The sequence below is a fragment of the Diaporthe batatas genome (assembly GCF_019321695.1).
Source record: "Diaporthe batatas strain CRI 302-4 chromosome Unknown Contig00016, whole genome shotgun sequence".
Lineage (NCBI taxonomy): Eukaryota > Fungi > Ascomycota > Sordariomycetes > Diaporthales > Diaporthaceae > Diaporthe > Diaporthe batatas.
In genome coordinates this window covers 31609-50091 of record NW_025408563.1, presented here as the reverse complement: position 1 = coordinate 50091, position 18483 = coordinate 31609, and the positions used below count along the sequence as shown (strand labels likewise).

Below are 18483 nucleotides of genomic sequence, written 5' to 3'. Positions count from 1 at the left end.
GTAGGTACCTAGGTACCTAGGTATCCACCAAATGGTTACAACAGGATGCCTGGCCGTCCGGCGCGTTTTACATGCATGAATGGTTCGATGCAAATCAACTGCGGTGGACTGTCAAATCATTTGGCAAATCGCCGTCGTACAAAGATTAGTACCTAGGTATTTATGCATCTTTGAAAGTGACAATCAGATACGCTCTGCTAGAAGAGATCAGGAAAAAAAATCAATTCTTTCCACATTCACGAGGTCGCCTTGCTCATGGCCAAGTCCAAAGACCAGAAGTCCACTGGCGTTGAAAACCCTTCTATGCTCCGCAAAATGCTTGAGCGCCTCGAAATCATAACACTGATACGTGAGCCCGCTTCCAGAAATTGAAGCACCTCGTCATTTGCAGGCTCGATTGTAGTGTTTCCTAAGCATGTGAGGCCCTGATTCGGTTAATCTAAGCAATGAGCAATATAAGGCGGGTATATTTGTCCAAATCGAACCCATGAAGCTCATTACCCCTGGAATAATCCGCGCGGCGCACGTTGCAGAGCGCAACCGACGGAACACTGTTGGCATCGACCCCTCAAATGCAACTCCTGGATCTTTGAAGTATTCAAGACCATCTACGCCATGCAGTCCGTGGTCTGTAGGTGTCGTGGAAGGAGTTGATGTGGGTGGTTCATGCCGCGTATTTGGATTGAAGAAGTTTCCATTGGCTCTGACTGCACATGCGTTGCCCTGATCCCAAGTCTTAGTAGTCAATCACTAGTGACCTGCTACTTTAATAGATTAGACTTTGTAGTCTTTGAAAAATAGCTTCTGGAGTTGAGATTATCATTTCCCATGAGAATCACACTGTCAGTCTGTTTGGCTGATTGATTGATTGATGAGTCTCCGTAGTAATGCCCCCATTTAGCAACAACAACTCGGCATGTTAATGTTTTCCCAGAACCTGAAGCTCAGGCCGTTCAGCCTTGAGCCTTTTGAATGTTTTCTCAGCGTCCCAAACCCACTACGGCACCAATAGTCAGCACTGAGCACCGGTGGGCCTAATTAATCGCAGAAAAGATGGAAGCAACGAGATAGTAGGCCCGGAGGGGCGGGGGCCTCTAGCGCCGGTATCAAACATGCAAATATCCTATGGCAATGCGGGTGTCCCCCAAAAGGAGGGTGGGGAAATTGGCCGAAAGCACTTACTGGTGTCGGAGCTGCAAATAAGAGATCCATTTCCTCTAATGTCCTTTGGTTGCTTTCGGGATATAGCGCCCACACGATGGGGATGGCGGCAACATTGCAGGCCCCGAAAATGTATAACTGTGAGACTGTGAATTAGTAATATGCTTCTGTCTACTTATTGAAGCCAGAAAAAATGTGTCTGGTGTTTGTAGTTGTGGCCAATAGGAAAGACTCACCGTTCTTTCGCCAATGGCATTGAACATGACCGGGCACAATAATGTCAACCAGCCATTGCCGATAGACCATCCGACTACCCCCCACGCATTTCCTTTGGCCCGCACCTGCAATGGGAATATCTCTGCCGGGTACAGCCATGGTACTGTGAGCCACGTTGCCCCAAAAACAGACGTAAAGATGAAAACAAAGGATGCGGCCGCCGCTCCGTAGGATGCAGCTTTCTCCACATTTCCCGCGTTGCTTGCGTCCTGCCCAAGCCGGGAAAATCCACCAGCCAGGAACATCGCAATGCCTTGACCGACTGCACCCCAGTAAAGAGTCCAGCGTCTCCCGATGCGGTCGAGAGTAAAGACGCAGATGAGCGTTGCAAACATATAAAAGATGTTGTTCAAGCCGCTGATCCACGCGCTCTTTGTGGAGTCATATCCCGCGATACCGAAGATCGTCGGCGCATATACGGTCACGCCTGCAATACCAACCCATTCCTGATCCACCTGTGAGCCTAGCAAACTCGAGAAGTCGAGCGGATGGACTAGACGTCAATGACCGTGGGGACATACCTGGATGACCTGCAGCCAGATCACGAGCTGTACCCGCCTGCCAGTGTGTAACTCTCCCGAGCCGATGCCAAAGAGCATGTGCAGGTATGAGTTGTTGGAGGATTCCTTGGCTTCCAAAGCGACAATATTGCGGATATCCTGGTATTCGGCGATTGCCTTCGATTCCCCTACAGCATCGGTGCCGCGCAGACGACGCAGGATGAAACGAGCTTCTTCGTCGCGCCCGACCTTTGCAAGCCACCGAGGAGACTCTGGGAAGAACCAGACTGCGCCGAGTAGTACGAGCAACGGAATGATCTGAAAAGCGATGGGAAAGCGCCATGCGATCGCGGAATTTCCACTATCCACAAACGAGAGACCAAACTCCAGCCAATAAGCCACAACCACACCGAAAATGTTTAGACTATAAGTTGCTGGAGTCAGAAAAAATAGCCGCGCCTTTGCACCTTGCCACACGGTGCCAGACAATCGCAGGACCAGTATGATTATTTCTAGCCATGTGGCAGCCTGGTGTTCCCGCCGGACGCGAACATGATGTGGGCTCTTGAAAACTTACGTAAACTCGATCGCGATGAACTGGCCACGGGACGTATGCTCTGCCGTTTCTGTTGCCCAGACAGGCACAATTGCATTGAGAATGCCGGTACCAATCCCATTGACAGCTCTCGCTTATGCGTCCCATTGTCAGAGTCCGTTTGCAATGGTGTGAACCCAACCTTGGAACCGAGCAGCCGTGCTTACCGCATATCATCCAGTCGTGGTTCTGAGCCGAGCATTGCAGGACAGCACCGACAATGGCCCACGAGGCGCCGAAGGCAATGGTTTTAATTCTCCCGGCCTTGTCGCCGACCCAGCCACCTATCAGGCACCCAAATAAGGTGCCAAGATAGTAGACAGAAACAATGCCGCCTACGAAGAATCAGTATATGAGGCTACGTACCTTCTAGGTTGGGAGTTGTGCCTGGAGAAGGGCTCCCGGACGTTACCTTGAAGAAGGCTGTCGGTTATAACGACCACACCATTTTCTTTGTACCCAAATCCCATCAATTCGATATAGTCTTTTGCGGTGTTGACGCCTCCCATCATGCCCTGATCGTAGCCAAAGAAAAAGATGCTCAGTGCGGCAATGCTGTTAATTGCGATGAGAAGCTTCCGCTTCTCGAAGTGGTTGGCCACATTAAAGCCCTTGAGCCTTTCCAACTCGCCCATAATGCTGAGCACAACCCTCTGGTGTATAAGTTCCACGGAGATACGGATTACAGCAACAATTTTGTAAGGAGTTGGACGACTGCGCAGGGATGGACCTATTCCTGGACTGCTGTGGTCATGTACTTCTCTCGAATGATTTCAACATGAGAAGAAGTCAAACATGCTGGAGTAGGGAACTGCATGGCGTGAATTTAATCACTGGTTTTCGCGGGTGCCGGCACCGTCCGCAGTGTTCGGCGCTTCATCGGACTCCCGTGGACACGGAATCCGGGTGGACATGCCACTTTCAAGTTGTGGGCATGCTTTTGAGTGGCTGATAATTACAGCGTGCGCCCGTGCTGTGGGCTTAGTATTGTTCACGCTGATTCCCAATCTTCTTTTTCTGGTTGTCAGTGTCAAGCGCCTCAATGAGATATCGCGGGGGAATGGAGACGGGCAACATTGGGCCTGGGGAGAGCTGCTAGCCATGCGGGGACCCCATTCTGATGACGTAGTACTGAAGTGGTACTCGAGCCCGTGCGGATAACAGTGCAGAATATGTCCGACTCCGGATGCACCTGCAGCTCGCGCTAATTGACGAACCAAAGATTTGGGTCAAATGTTGGAGATTGTCACGAGAGGCCTTGAATCAGTCTGAACACCCACAGGTCCCTCGGTATAGATTCTGGGGTGAGCACAGAGTTAAGAGAATCCATAAAGATGGGCAGTGCAGCAAAATCTAAGGATTGTTTACACTGATACCGCCGCCCTGCCCAGGGTAGTAGCTTAAAGCATCCTCTACACATCTCGCTTACATAAATTCAATTAGCTTCAACCACACTATATTTTTCCTTTATACTATATAACTATCTTTTAATTTAACCACTTATTTCTTCTCTAATAATTTAAAGTTTATATATAAAGTTTTTAATAACTTTATATATATCTTTATAATTTTTTTATAAAGAAACTTTAAATTTCTTTTTTTTTATTTTTATTATACTTTTTTATATTATTAAGAAATTAATAATTATTAATAATAAAAGTATAAATTTAAAGGAGTATAAGTTTATTATACTCTTTTTTTATTTTTTTTATAAATTATTTTTAAAACTTTTTTTAAAAGTTTTAATACTTTATTATAAAAGTTTTAAAAGTAATATATTATAAATTATTTCTTTATTTTAAATTTTTAAAATTAATAATTATATATTTAAATAAAAGCTAATATCTACTCACCTAATAATTATATCTACTTATTTAATTCCTATTAACCACTTACTTAATATTAATTTTTCTAAATAACTCCCTTATATTTATAAATACCTTTTAAGTTAGTACTAAAAGACCTTATAGTATAATTTCCTTCTCTAATTTTTAATACTTTTAGTATAAGCCTCTTTTAGTATACCTTTTAGCACACCTTTTAGCACCCCTTCTAACACCCCTTTACCTTTATCTTTACCTTTACCTTTATTTTCACTATTTAGTCTATATATATTTAGATATTAACTAAGTATTTAAATATTAATTAAATACTAGAAGGCTAGAAGCTAAGAAGGTAAAGGTAAAGACTATACTCTTTCTAGCCTTTTAATACCCCTTTTAGCCCTTTAGTACTTTAAACTTCTAGCCTTTTAGTATTTAGTTAATATTTAAACACTTAGTTAGTACTTAAATGTATATAGGCTAGAAGGCCTAGAAGGTATGTTAGAAAATATGCTAGAAGGTGTGTTAGAAGGTGTGCTAGAAGGTATGCTAGAAGGTGTGCTAAAAGGTGTGCTAGAAGGTATGCTAGAAGGGGCTTATACTAAAAGTATTGAAAATTTAGAGAATCCTGGTTAGGTATATAGTTTTATATAGGCTCTATATGTAAATTTTTATACTAGGTGAGTAGTTAAAAAAAACTAGGTAAGTGGATATAATTGCTAGGTAAGTGGACATTAGCTTTTTAAATAAAGGTTATAATATTAATTTATTTAATAAAAATTTTATTAATATATATATATATATATATATTTAAAAGGATAAATTTTAATTAAATTTCCTTTAATTAAATTTATTTATATAATAATTATTTTTAAAATTAATCTTATTATATAACTCTTTTATAATATTATAATTAACATTATTATTAAAATAATATTCTTTAATTTTATTTATATATTATAAAATTAAAGTTATAAATATTTATTATATTATAATTATTATTATTAATATTATATTTTTTAAATATTAAATTTAAAATATTTATTACTATATATAAGTATTATATATATTCTTAAATATATATAGAATAGAAGTAAAATTATATAGATTTAATTATTTAGAGGAAGAAGAATGTCCTTTACCTAAGGGGGGGGTGTAGAAAGTATCTCTATTATATCCCGGTGGGTCTATATCCTAGATATGGAAGTGCTAATGAGTCCTTTAAGCTTGATAATAATGAACAACTTGGGACTTATCGAGAGCTTTGATAATGGTGATGCCTCAACATTCCCTGTCCATGGGTCCCTCACCCACCACCCACTTTTGCATAGCTGCCCCCGTTCATCACTACAGCCAGCTTTAGAAAGATTACGAGGAGGGTTTCCGAGCCCTTGTTACGTTCACACACGACACGAGAAATCCAAACAGAAACTCTGGGTGGGCAATTGGGGAAGAATGCAGTGCATCAAGAAATAGAAAAGTTGCGCTTGCCCCTCGTTACTCAAGGTTCCACACCACTCGGTTCTTGGAAGACTCTGACCCCCCCCCCGCCTTCAAAGAAAAAAAGAAAACAAGATAAAACAAATGAATTAAATGTCACGAGTTAGGGAGTATAAGTATTCTCAGTTGATCTTCAGCAGTCACCCCATGGGATAGCAACTTGCCCCGTATATCATGTGATGAAGAGGACGATGTATGAACTGTGGGCCACGCTATATTACCTCAGACGAATGTGATTAATGTCACTCGGACTTCAGCAACCATGTGATGAAGGTATGCTGTAACGGCGCTAAACACGCGAGACATCAGCTGCAGGCAAAAGCGAGTGTACCATCTGATGAGTATTTATAGTACCCGTCACATAGTGAATGGCATGGACGACACCAGAACGCCGCGGTTCTACGTCACAGGGTTAAGTTAGACATGGATAGAGGCCATAGTTGGCGTGAGTTGCAAATCAATTTAGGTATTGAATAAATCTGGGGCTGTTTGAATCAAAGCTATTCATGAGCAAACCGTCGAGGATAGAATGAACAGGCAGGTGTCACAGAGACCATTCCTCAGCACTGGACATCAACGTGTTCCTGAAAGCCGGGTCTTGGTGATCGATCTTTCAGTTTCAAGCCGAGGAGCACGTCAATTCGTAAAATCAAGTCTTTACAAAGCTCATCCATGCCAGTGGGGAACATCGGAATAACAGCTGAAGGTCTCACGGAATCAATTCTGCCAGCATAAATATGACAATAGACAGGCCGCATACACCCGGGCCTTGCAATTGGACCAACGGGGACGATCTTACTGGGAGGATTAGATCAGCCAGGTGTGCACTAGTTTGAAGAAACCCCGGGCTCCCTGCACTACCCTAGGGTAGCTCATGAACTGTTCGGCGTTGGTGCTTGCTGGGAAGTCGCAGGAATTCGGGAAACAACCCAGGATGCAGATGTTGTAAAACCCTAACGGAGGAACATTATGTATTCACGATCCAGAATGAAAATGCATCTGGAAACGGGCCGATCACCCTACCCAGGTACTCATACTGGTAGCCAAAATTAGAGAGAACTTGAGGCGGGTTATTAGCTGCACGTGGGATAGTAGCCAGATGTTGGTGACATCATCATTTCGCCGACAATTTGGTTCTTGGCGCCCGAGCTGCTCGACCAGTGTCGTATCGGGCCCACCGGTGGCCGTTGAGATCAGAAATGCATGACGATTCTATATTCGTGAAAAACCTCATGTAGCCATGGATGCCCCAGTGCGTTCGCAAACGAGCCTCGCATGAAGCACGTTGTCAGCATCAAGCTCGGAGCATCTGTGACACCTGGCACAACCCTGGAAGGTGAAGACTTTGCCCGCTTTACAAACACCAACGCTGAAGTGGACGACGAGGGTTCAACTTGTGAACAATGAAGCTTGAGGATCGCAAGGATGATGTCGACACTGCGACTGGTGGCGACGAGACCCACGGTCCTGGGCTCAAAGACCAGCAGCCTCACCATTCCGTCGGCTTTTGGCATCCCCATATGAGCAAAGTCCGCCGCCATGTCATATTGCTTTGGTTTCGTACTGGTAAGTTCTCTATGAAACAGACACCGGTGGGCAAGTTGGGCTTTGAATCTGACCCTTGCTCTGCAGTCATTATCCTTTTGGTCGCCATCCTTGCCATCCTTTCACTGTACTGGGGCGTTCTCTTCCGGGTCGAGGCAAACTTACGTTCTATTGTCGTTCATGTCGTGGACTTTGACGCCAAAGCCGCACCATACGACGGCGTAGAGCCTTTTGTTGGTCCCGCCGTTGTGAAATTGACACAGCAACTCTTCGAATCCCCCACGCCTTCCTTGGGCTACACTACCATTCCTGCGTCTGAGTATGCCAATGACCCGCTTCAGGTGCGCGAGGCGGTGTATAGGTGGGACGCATGGGCGGCCATCGTCATAAATCCTAACGCTACTTTCCTTCTGCGAGAAGCCATTGAGACTGGCAACTCATCCTATGATCCGACTGGAGCAGTGCAGGTTGTTATCCAGACCGCGCGAGACTCCACCACGATGCAGAGCGACGTATTACCATACCTGCAGAAATTCAACGAGGAGTTTGGGGCCGTGTTCGGTCCTATGTGGGGGCAGATGATCATGTCGAATGAAAGTATCTCCCGGGAAAGTCTGGTGAAGGCACCCGCAGCATTGAACCCGGGCGTAACGCCTCTCATCTATGACCTTCGGCCTTTCAAGCCAGCGGCGGCAACTCCGGCTGTCAGCATCGGCCTAATCTACCTGATCATAATGGCCTTCTTCTCATTTAGCTTTTTTCTCCCCATCCACATGAAGTACATCCAGCCCCAGGGCCACCCACCGCTACATTTCTGGCAGCTCATCATCTGGCGTTGGCTTGCCACCATTGCTGCATATTGTCTTATCAGCCTCGCCTACTCTGTCATCTCGCTTGCATTCCAGATTCCGTTCTGGACCGGGCCCGCTAGCCACGTCTATTCTCCACCACCAGAGGGAGCGACGGCATACGGCAAGGCTACTTTTGTAGTCTACTGGTTGGTAAACTACGTTGGGATGTGTGGGTTGGGGCTGGCATGCGAGAACGTGGCAATGATAGTTGGGCAGCCGTGGACGGCCCTGTGGTTGATATTCTGGGTGATCACCAATGTGTCCACCAGCTTCTACAGCCTGGACCTGGCGCCCGGCTTCTACAAATGGGGCTACGCCTGGCCGCTGCATCACGTGGTGGAGGCGAGCCGACAGCTGTTGTTCGATTTACATTCGAGGATAGGTCTGAATGTAGGGGTTTTATTCGCGTGGACGGCTATCAACACCGCATTGTTTCCTCTCTGTTGTTACCTCATGAGGTGGAAAGGAGAACATGAGAAGAGGCAAGCGGAGAAGAATAAAGATCGGTATGTGGTTAACACTGAAGATGGCGAGAAGGAAATCGAGAAAGGCAGGGGGGAGAAACCGCCAATTAGAAAGAGAGGTTTTATGAGAGGTGTCTAGATTATCGTTAGAACCTTAGCAAGTAGAGATGGAAGAGCCATTCCAGATGTGCAGCATGAATAGGTAAGTCGCCAGATACTTTAAACTCTGGTTATGTGGAGCAATTCGAGGCACCATGAATGAAGCTCATATGAATCCCAGGAGTTGACGAAGAAGGTGTTGGGTAAATGTCCAATGTTGAACAACGCTGCGCATTAATCTAAGAAGCCAACTGGCAAAAAGCTGTCACAACACTATGAATAGTATCTTTCTCGAGCAGACGGGCCCTTTTTATGCCGGTATGCCTCGAAATGAGCCTCCTCGTAATGATCACCGTGCAGCTCCTTTGCAATCTCGTTCAAATCGATGTGCGCAACCGCATCATCGCCATCGAATATACGTGCGATCTCCTCGAGCGTGGGTCCTTTTGTTTCGACGTAGAATAGGTAGACGAAAACCAGTTCAACCACATCCCAGCAAGTGTAGAAGAGCATGAACATCCAGTGACGGGGGAAGCTGTCCCAGGCAATCTTGTTTGTTTGACTAATAAGGTGTCAGCAGGCAACTCCTCTTCTGTGGATGAATCGAGACATACTTTCCCATCGCCAGCACAGCCTGCACGGTGATGTTCATAATCATCATGCCCTTGGCACGCAAATGGAAAGGGAGGATTTCTAGCGCGTAGGCAACCAACAACCCAGAGAAGCCAATGTCGTAAAAGATGCCGAAGAGCCAGATGAAGACAAGCTGGGCATATCCACTCTGGATGTTGGTCATGTCCGAGTTCTCATATATCGCGCCTGTCGCCGTCCATGCCGCGAAGGCGACCACCATGCCGCTGGTAGAAATCAGGAACAGTGGCCTCCGGCCAAAACGATCCACGTTCAAGGCGGCCGCGATGGTGACGACCAAATCGAGAATTGTCTTTCCGGTGGACATGGCGAGCTTCTGGCTCTGCATAGTGATCCCCGCACCCTCGTAGATGGTATTCATGTAATTCGAGAACAATGCATTTCCCGAGTACTGAGAGATGATGCCCAGGGAGATGATGATAGCAAGTCTCCACCTGTTGCCCTTGGTGCGAAAGAAGTCCAGGTACGACGTTGCCTTGTCAGCGTCTCTGTCCATTTGGATGGTCTGCTTGATTTCCTGGAATTCGAATTGCACGACGGCATCGTGTATGTCTCCGCCGGAATGACAATTTGATAACACTATCAGGGCTTCCTCATTTCGATCCTTATTCACCAGATACCGAGGCGATTCTGGTAGCCACCAGATGAACGTTATCTGTATCAGAGATGGCACGACTTGTATGAGCGTTATGGACCGCCAAGACCAGTCATTATCAATGTAGGCTGTTCCCCATCCGATAGAAGACACAAGGAGAGCGCCGAGGTTCCAGAGACAGTTATAAATGGCAGTGACTGGGCCACGGTGTTGTGGATGGCATATCTCGGTCAGGAGTAGTGGCGAGGCCATCTGTGCTAAAGAGTTGCCGAAGCCTAGCAGAAACCGTCCCGCGATGTAGACTGTCAACCCTGATGTCAGCAATGCCCCAACCGCGGAATCATTGCCACGGAGCTCCTGAAAACTTACGCGCCCAGCCGTCGCAAAAAGCTGTGAGGCAGCCCCCACCAATCATGAAGATGCAACCCGCAATTATGGCGTTTTTCCGACCATAATTATCAGCGACGTAGGGCGTGATGAAGAAGGAGACGATGGACCCGATGTTGAACATGTTGATCAAGACACCAAGCTTATTGTTGTCGTCGATGTCCAAGCCGAAATACTCTTCCCAGCGATGGATCTGCTGCGAGGTATTCACTAGCATCCCATCGTATCCCGTAGTCGCGGAGGCTATCATGAGAACCAGAGACATGGCATAGAGCTTCCGCAGATGAGGCTCCTTGTACCATGTCACCCTTTCGAACCTTGGGGCCTCGGGCCGAGCCACCTCCATCTCGGCCTGCGGTCTGGCGCCAACCTTGGACATTTTTATCCGCGACAGTATGTCTGACTGTTCTTGATGGCCCGTGTAAGTCTGTTCGTCGGCAAGCCGCTCAAAGCTCTTTGAGGAAGAAAGAGGCATTTTAGAGAGATGCAATGCATGTGGCTTGGGGCTGGGCGGAGAGGGACTGGATTATAGACCACCCAGCTCACGCCACACGGGGTGAACCAACCTTGGGGGGCGGTCTAGCGGTCCTAGCCAAGAGATGCAGCAGCTTTATGGTGTAGTAGATATCACGGTTTCAGACTCCAAAGCTTGCGCCGTGACACATCGGGGCCATTAGACGAGAGGAGCAGCGTCTCGAAGGTCGAGACTCTGGAATGGAAGACCGCCTGATATAGATTGATCGCCACGTTCAGGGAACAACCTGGAGAGCAGGGGATCATTACCCGCCTGCCCGGGCGCGGAAGGTCTGACACGGGATGGAGGGCTGCTCGTTTGGCTCTTCATGCGCGACATCCGTTGGCGATTGGCTCGCCCTGGTGGTTCCCCAGGACCGGGAACAACTCGACGTGCGTCCAAAGGCCCTCCGACGCCACCAACTAGATCAGGCTTCCCAGCTCCTTGCGGCTGCTTCGTGGAATGTACTTTTCGCAATGCGTGTCGGGGACTAATGTCGGGCCCCCTACCCTCCCTCTTGCACCCGCCGTTCAGCTGATTGGGCGGCTCCCCGCAAACCCAACGGTAGCTAACTGCCCTTTGCGGAAGTTCGGCCAGGGTCCTCCGTACCCCCTCGCATACCTGCCGGGACTTTTGGTCACGAGGAGATTCCAGAGTGGTCCGCCGGTGGAATGGAGTGCTGATCTGGCTGTACACTTACACAATAAAGACGGATTCCCAAAGCACCACAACTGGCTCTATTTTGCCTGGCAAGATCGTGTGATTGTTAGAGTCGTTCGTAAGTCTTTTGCAAAATTGGCTTCTTGCCCCTGCTGTGCCACCGAACAACAGATCCTAGCTGGCTTGGCAGCCTAGGAACCGGATCCAGAAGCAAGTTTGAACGAGGACTCAACAGCCTGGAGGCGAGTGTGGTGATACCGAAGGATTCAACCGGTGTGGCCAGGAGGCCATCATTTCGTCGGCTGTAAGGGATGTATGGCCAAATTCCAACATGACATGATGACCAACCCACACTGCAGCGCACCCACGACCACTGCCTGTTGGGTTTCAGCCCACAATGATGAACCGACAACAAGCCGAGGTGTTGTGTCGAGTTGAGCCTGCATGCTCCTCGCCCCTGCCAAGCGCGCCACAATAGGACTTGAGAAGCAACATGCAGCCCACCGTCGCTGCATTCTAGTTCGTTTCTCACCGTGACGTGCAGTATTACCAGTGGTCGCAAAGGACTTGACTGTGTGTGATATACCGCCCACAGGATACACGAAAACACGGACGTCGGAAAGTGACGCGCGACAGATCGCAGCTTACTCCGCATAGGTCTTGGCTCGGAGCAGTCAAAACGTGGTATATCAATTGATCTGTTTGAACACGATAACCATGGGCTTGGCCTCGTACTTCTGACCCAAACAGGGACGAGCAAATATTAGACGTCCCAGGTATTTCGGGCCGTGAATGCAGAACATGGCACTTCAATGGAGTATGACCATAGTGCCTAGCATCTACAATGGTCTCGTGCGTGCCAGGCTGGTGCGTCCTCGGACGGCCTGTAAAAACGCCCTGCATCATTGCTCCCCCTTTTGATTGGATAAAAAGCTTCGAAGAAGTCTAAAGGTCAGTCTTAGGGCATAAAGGACAAAACGGTTGACTTTGCAGCCTTGTTACGCAAAGTGTCGGACGCGTGCGGCCAATGCTGTGAGTAGCTTGAGCTCGGACTCTGCCTAGGCCCTCTCGGTTTTGACTGACAATTATGATAGGAACGAGGAGGTTCACGGAGATGGCGGACATATTATACAGCTGTTAAATTGCTCATGCATTTGTACTAGTTTCCTCGTGGCTCAGACCTAGTTACACAAAACCACTGGCATAGCATCGGGGAGCAGGTTGGAATTTGTTTCAAACATCCATTACAGGTTCATCCCCAATGCATTGCGGGCACGAGATCTCCAGGACTAGCTGTTTGTAGTTGATTTGGGAGCGATACCTTCCAGCCTTGTCTGTACGGTACGAGGCTCAGCCACGTGCCCACATACTGTATTCTCTTTCCACTGTTATTGGCACTGTATTTCTTCAAACGCTGGGTCTTGATCGTTTACCACTGTATGAAGGCGCCACGTACATTTTACATGTATGGGGATTAAAAACGAAACCACTTGTAGCTGATTTGCCCCAGTACTGCCTTAGCACAGCTGCTGAAGTCTGCCAATGAGTCCACACCCACGCCTACCCACGTACATTCCGGGCCTTTTCATGCGCATAACTGTATCTAGGTAGGCAATCGACATCATCAAGGATAGTCGAAGTCATTATACCGAATGCTATTGACGTCCTTTTCGAGTGGCACCTTTCGCTCCCAGGGGTCGCGGTAGATGTGCCTGGCCGCCATTGCATCCCATGAGTCAACCCGATGGATATTCGTCCGCTCACAGGATATGGGTATGGGACAAGGTGAGTCCTCGCCTTTGCCGATTGAATCACTGGTGAGGAAAACCAGAAGCGCCCTAAGGTGGTGTTCTGGTAATTTCCATGCCCGTACTGTTTCCTTGCGTCGGCCCGAATGAAAGTAGATGCTCTTGCATTCAGTATCAGACTCTCCACGCTCAAATAGCACCACCCCTCCAAATATTCGATCCTATTTAGGTCACGAAAGTTAGCCCGTCCTTTCTCAGTGACGGGCAATGTTGAACCAGGCTACTCGAGACCTCGACGGAGCCTAGTACATACGAAAGCACTTGAGGGTACATACCTCGGCCCAGTAGGCAGCCGCGTCAGCGAGTCCATCAGGATATTGGTCGTAATTCAGATATTCATGATTTAAGAAGAGTGTCGGCCAAGGAGCCAGGTGGACTGTCCACGTGTCAGAAGGACGGCGTGCCCTTTGCCATGAGGTGACGCTGCGGATTTCAGCTTCAACATGACACTTGTCCTGCTTATTGTACAAGATGACAGAGAGTTGGTGGATTGACGCCGCTACCACCTCGACAAGACGCAAGTTGAACTCATCACTGCCTGTCTCGGTGTTGTTGAAGTTTTCTAACAGCTGTGCGGAGTGTCAGCAAGGTCATGCCCCGCCTGAGACGCGTGGTAGCTCCTACTGTTCTCTCGAGCTGAAGACTTGACAAGTCAAGACCCGCAATCCAAGCTTCTGTTCTTTCCATAACACCGTCGCAAAGCTCGGTATGATTGTTGAGGGGATGGCCGACCCCTATCCGAGCTCCTCTTGAGCATCTAGCAATATCACACAACGGAAGTCCATCCATGAGCTGCGCCATGGTAAGGATGCAGTGTGACGTAGACAAAACGTTGGACGTAGCCCGTAGAACGGCGTTGCGATGCTCAATGTCGAGCGAGTCCCCGACTGCGGATCTGGGCCCGGGGGCTCGGGGCTTCGGGAATGAAGTCATTGTTATCAGTGTGTAGCTGTGTTGAGGAGGCTCTTTGAGGGTTACGTGGGCTGAAGAAAATCGACTGGATTCTGTCATCCACAGGTATATTATTATAAGGTGTAGAGGGAAGGAACTTTAAAAAGGCATCAGTTGTCGTAGGGGAATGGAAAGAAGTTGTTGGGTGGCGAAGTGGGTGGCGTTGTTTTTACCAGGCAGCAGGCAGCCCCTTCACAATCATGGTTGGTGGCCAGCATCTGGGGCTCAGACCTTCAAGAAGGCATCAGATGTCGTAGGGGAGTGGAATGCAAAGAAGTTGTTGGGTGGCGAAGTGCGTAGCGTTGCGTTTACCAGGCAGCAGGCAGCCCCTTCACAGTCATGGTTGGTGGCCAGCATCTGGGGCTCAGACCTTCGGAACGCCCCTACGCCTACGCCTCCCTGCGAACATGTCAGACGCCACGAGAGCCAAACACTGGTCTCTGTCAAAACTCATCATTTGTCACATCATCGCCAAGGTCATCATGATGTGAAGAAATTTACACAACAACTTTGAAAGCTCGGCTAGAAGGACTAAGTACCAGCCTAGGATCAACTTCAGCCAGTGCAGGCTTGCAACCATTGAATCCGTCCATCCATGCCTCTGTATTATGGCCGGCTAGCTACTAGTAAGTTCTTTCATAAGTAGTTTCGTTTCTAATCCTTATCTACGTAAAATGTAATGTGGTGCCTATGTTTTTAATAAATTAACTAATTATTATATTAAATAAAGACTACTTAGGTAGCTATAAAAAAAGGTTAAATTAGAGTAGTTTACTTATAAATCTTATTTAATTTAATTTTCGTTCTTAATATATATTTTTCTAGAGTAGCTAATGCACTAAGTGGTAATAATTGAGGCTTAGTGTGAGATTCTTATTATATGTTAGGTCTACCTTAGATAATGTTTATAGACCTAGGTAGGGTGGGTTGGTAACCTTTTGCCCCTAGCTTAGGAATTCCTGTCTTGTAAAAGTGACGAAGGGCTGTGCAAAATAAACATCGGCCATAAGTGTATCATGCGCCCACATGTGCAGTACATGTGCATTGAGTTCACCTGGGAGACTACTGGCACCACAACATTCATAGCCCGATCCCCGCCAGCCAGAGAAACTTGGCCCGGCTTCGTTGACTCCAAGTCATTATACCGAAATAGAGGTGACCTCCAGGGCTCTATAGGGGTGGGAGACTTCAAATCCACAGCAAAGTGGCAATCAGGTGACGTGTTGTGGTTCAATATTCAATTTTGTACAATGGCAACCACCTATCGTATTATGACTATCGATCGTTATTAACATCGTGTCCTGTTTAAGCGCTGGGTCTTAACTGCTTACCACCGTATGAAGGCGCCATGTATATCCTCGGACGTATACGGAATAGAAGCGAAACCACGTACAATGGCAACATTCCACTAGGGTCCAAAATTGTGACGAATAATGCCACTGCACTATTCGAGCAAAAGTGACGCCACTATCTGCCATAGGCACATAGCGTATGTATCGTGACAAAAATTCCTTAATTACCCGAGATTCATATTATGCAGGATTCTATAATAAACATCGAGAACGGCATTAACAATACTGTCAGGCTTCCTCCTACCATTGGAAGTCAAACTCCCTTTCGTAAAGGTGGCCTTAATATTTCAAAAGTCCAACAAAAAGTATGTCTTTGTCTCAACGTGGGAATCTGTGAGGTCCCTCTCGAACAAGCGACTCTCATCGAGAGTGTGACTGGTTCTAATGAGGTCCATCGCCAACAGCTGAGGCATTTTTCCCCCTAGCCTCCTTCCAGTGATCCCCACGGTAGCTGAACAACAAGTTAGGACCGTCGTGGGTGGCTGAGAAGATATCATAAAGCTGAAACTCCTCTGGCCGATCCCTTATACCGCTAGACCCGGCTTTCCCGGCACCCCCCTCCCCAAGCTTTCCTGGAGCCGTTTCGAAGTCTGTGAACCACAGAGTCCTCGCTATCACTAGGCTGGCCTCCAAATATGCCATGGACTTTCCAGCACATGCGCGTGGGCCAATCGAGAACGGCGCGAATGCGGAGCGCATCTCCGCCAACGCTTTCTCCCCTGACTCCTCCACGAGCCATCGCTCCGGTCGGAAGGCAAATGGCTCTGGAAAATACTTTTTGTTGTGATGAAGCGCGTACGTACAGACACCTACTTGAGTTCCGGCGGGTATAAAGTGCCCATCCACGATCAGCGGCTCACCTCTTCTTGGATCATCCTTCCCCTTGGCAAGTTCTCGCCATGGCACACCGGAGACCTAATGAATTCATGTCAACTATCATTCTCAAAGGAAGCTGGATTTTACAGATTGCACACAAGGCTCCATGAGAGAAAGGGGGACACATGGCGCTAGGTGTGACGTCACAGGAGAAAATACGTCGCTACCAGTGCACTGTAATCACTAATGTCCAAGAGCCATCATCCACTGCTACTTACCGGCGGGGACATGCGCAGAGCTTCGTCAATGCACGCGCGAAGGTAACGGCACCCTGAGAGCTTGGGCCCCCCACGAATTTCAGGGTCACTTTTAAAGGTTTCACGAATCTCCTCCGCGAGTCTGCTGTAGGGGCCCGGGTTGCGACTCAGGTAAAAGAACAACGCACTAAGTGCGGTGGCCGTTGTATCTCCACCCGCCGGGAAGAAGACTGAAACGGTATAGGTTAGCCAGTGATTCCGAGATAAAGTCTCATATCATTTGATGGCCCAGGTAACCATGAAAAGCCCGACACCGGTTGAAAGAAATGAGTGATTGATACTTCCCGGAGCCGATACCGAGACTGACTTACATAGGCCTTCAGAATACAGTAGCTCTCGAAGCTGACTATCATCAAGCGAGCTACCCTCGGATCCTTCGGCCACGAAGTAAACGAGATCTTTTCTGGCGTTTCTTCCGAGCGCGAGACGTGTGCTAGCCATCTCATTGATGACCCCAAGAAAACGATTCCGACTGGAATTGCTCAATCCATGCAGTAGGGCATCGAGGCCCAGCTGTTTCAGCAATGGAAACTGCATGAATGCATTGCTTTTATAATTTCCAGCAACGAGTCCCTTCAGCATGAATTGGTACTGATCTTGTGTCTGGACGTTAAGTTCGTATCCATAGGCTAGTAGGCCAACTATGTCAAATCCTAGGCGCTTGCAGCGCTGGGACATGTTGACCGGCTCATGGTGCGGGATGGATGATAGCAGTTGTTGGAGGAATATATCAATCTGTGAACTCATAGTAGGCTCAAAATCACGGATCGCCTGGTCGGTGATAGCTTTACTGACGACCTTTCGCTTCTCGCGATGCAGCGTTTTGTCAATGCAGTTGAAGACGTGGGGGTTAGTCTTGGCGCGAAGAAGCACAGTGTAGACATGGGACTTTGTGACTCGGTCATTGTTGTAGATCTCTGCTCTGAGGTTAGCGGAGACGCAATGATCTATAAGAGGTTGACGACTGGCGGTGAGGTACCTTGGAGGGCGTTGGCCGTGTTGAAGACAAGCTTGTTCGGGCCCTGTCGAACCACCGGGCCTAAATCCGTCAATATGCCGAGCCTCGACTGACCAACAAGACATGATCACCCCATAGGAAGTTCACAACGTACCGTACTTGTCATGATCTCGTGTCACAGCCAAGTGTAGACGCATTAACAAGGCGTAGAAGCCATTATATCCATCCGTGAGCTTTGCGAGGAGTGGGCCCGGGTATTGCAGCAGTGGATGGGACAAAACGCGATAACTGAATAGCACAAGCAGCTGCGCGGAAACCGTTAGCGTCTTGGGCGACATTTGGCTCCACGCCAGGCTTACTTACCCCAGGCAAAAGCAGCCAAAGGGCCTGCTTGGCAAGTGTGTACGAGACCCCCAGGATAGCCATGTTGCGCTGCTGTTAAGGCCAGAGCCGCTTGTGGATGTTCCAGCAAATGATATGATGGGCGGGTATGGATGATGGTCAACCAAAGCGAGACTGTGTTCGAAGGTGCGAGGAGGGAATGCGCGAAACCCTCAGAGAGGACTGCATCTGGTGAAGAGCATTTCGGACGACCTGTTAGTTTCAAATTGAGCAAACCGCATCTCCCAAAATGGACCACACACTCGCATCGGATACACT

General features: G+C 48.0%; 5 protein-coding genes across 5 annotated transcripts; 1 reads left to right on the top strand and 4 right to left on the bottom strand.

Moving 5' to 3' along the window:
• Nucleotides 1–792: 792 nt before the first annotated feature.
• Nucleotides 793–3560, bottom strand: KVR01_011656 (uncharacterized protein). The gene is made up of 7 exons (XM_044788987.1): nucleotides 2945–3560; nucleotides 2700–2867; nucleotides 2515–2626; nucleotides 1959–2361; nucleotides 1398–1883; nucleotides 1183–1299; nucleotides 793–997 (listed from the first exon to the last, which is right to left on the bottom strand). Exons 1-7 carry the CDS (start codon nucleotides 3165–3167, stop codon nucleotides 920–922), a joined length of 1587 nt encoding a protein of 528 aa, XP_044639365.1. The 5' UTR covers nucleotides 3168–3560; the 3' UTR covers nucleotides 793–919.
• A 3698-nt stretch (nucleotides 3561–7258) lies between these two features.
• Nucleotides 7259–8854, top strand: KVR01_011595 (uncharacterized protein; the record flags this gene model as incomplete). Its single annotated transcript, XM_044792095.1, has 4 exons — nucleotides 7259–7421; nucleotides 7488–8372; nucleotides 8460–8641; nucleotides 8732–8854. 4 exons carry the CDS (start codon nucleotides 7259–7261, stop codon nucleotides 8852–8854), a joined length of 1353 nt encoding a protein of 450 aa, XP_044639304.1.
• Nucleotides 8855–9087: 233 nt separating this feature from the next.
• Nucleotides 9088–10922, bottom strand: KVR01_011526 (uncharacterized protein; the record flags this gene model as incomplete). Its single annotated transcript, XM_044784435.1, has 3 exons — nucleotides 9088–9376; nucleotides 9429–10362; nucleotides 10430–10922. 3 exons carry the CDS (start codon nucleotides 10920–10922, stop codon nucleotides 9088–9090), a joined length of 1716 nt encoding a protein of 571 aa, XP_044639235.1.
• A 1873-nt stretch (nucleotides 10923–12795) lies between these two features.
• Nucleotides 12796–14478, bottom strand: KVR01_011604 (uncharacterized protein). The gene is made up of 3 exons (XM_044787180.1): nucleotides 14054–14478; nucleotides 13705–13998; nucleotides 12796–13590 (listed from the first exon to the last, which is right to left on the bottom strand). Exons 1-3 carry the CDS (start codon nucleotides 14438–14440, stop codon nucleotides 13246–13248), a joined length of 1026 nt encoding a protein of 341 aa, XP_044639313.1. The 5' UTR covers nucleotides 14441–14478; the 3' UTR covers nucleotides 12796–13245.
• A 1581-nt stretch (nucleotides 14479–16059) lies between these two features.
• Nucleotides 16060–18378, bottom strand: KVR01_011593 (uncharacterized protein). The gene is made up of 6 exons (XM_044791863.1): nucleotides 18187–18378; nucleotides 17978–18128; nucleotides 17845–17904; nucleotides 17177–17782; nucleotides 16827–17035; nucleotides 16060–16647 (listed from the first exon to the last, which is right to left on the bottom strand). The coding sequence occupies exons 1-6, from the start codon at nucleotides 18247–18249 to the stop codon at nucleotides 16114–16116; spliced, it is 1623 nt and encodes a 540-aa protein (XP_044639302.1). The 5' UTR covers nucleotides 18250–18378; the 3' UTR covers nucleotides 16060–16113.
• Between the last annotated feature and the right edge of the window lie 105 nt (nucleotides 18379–18483).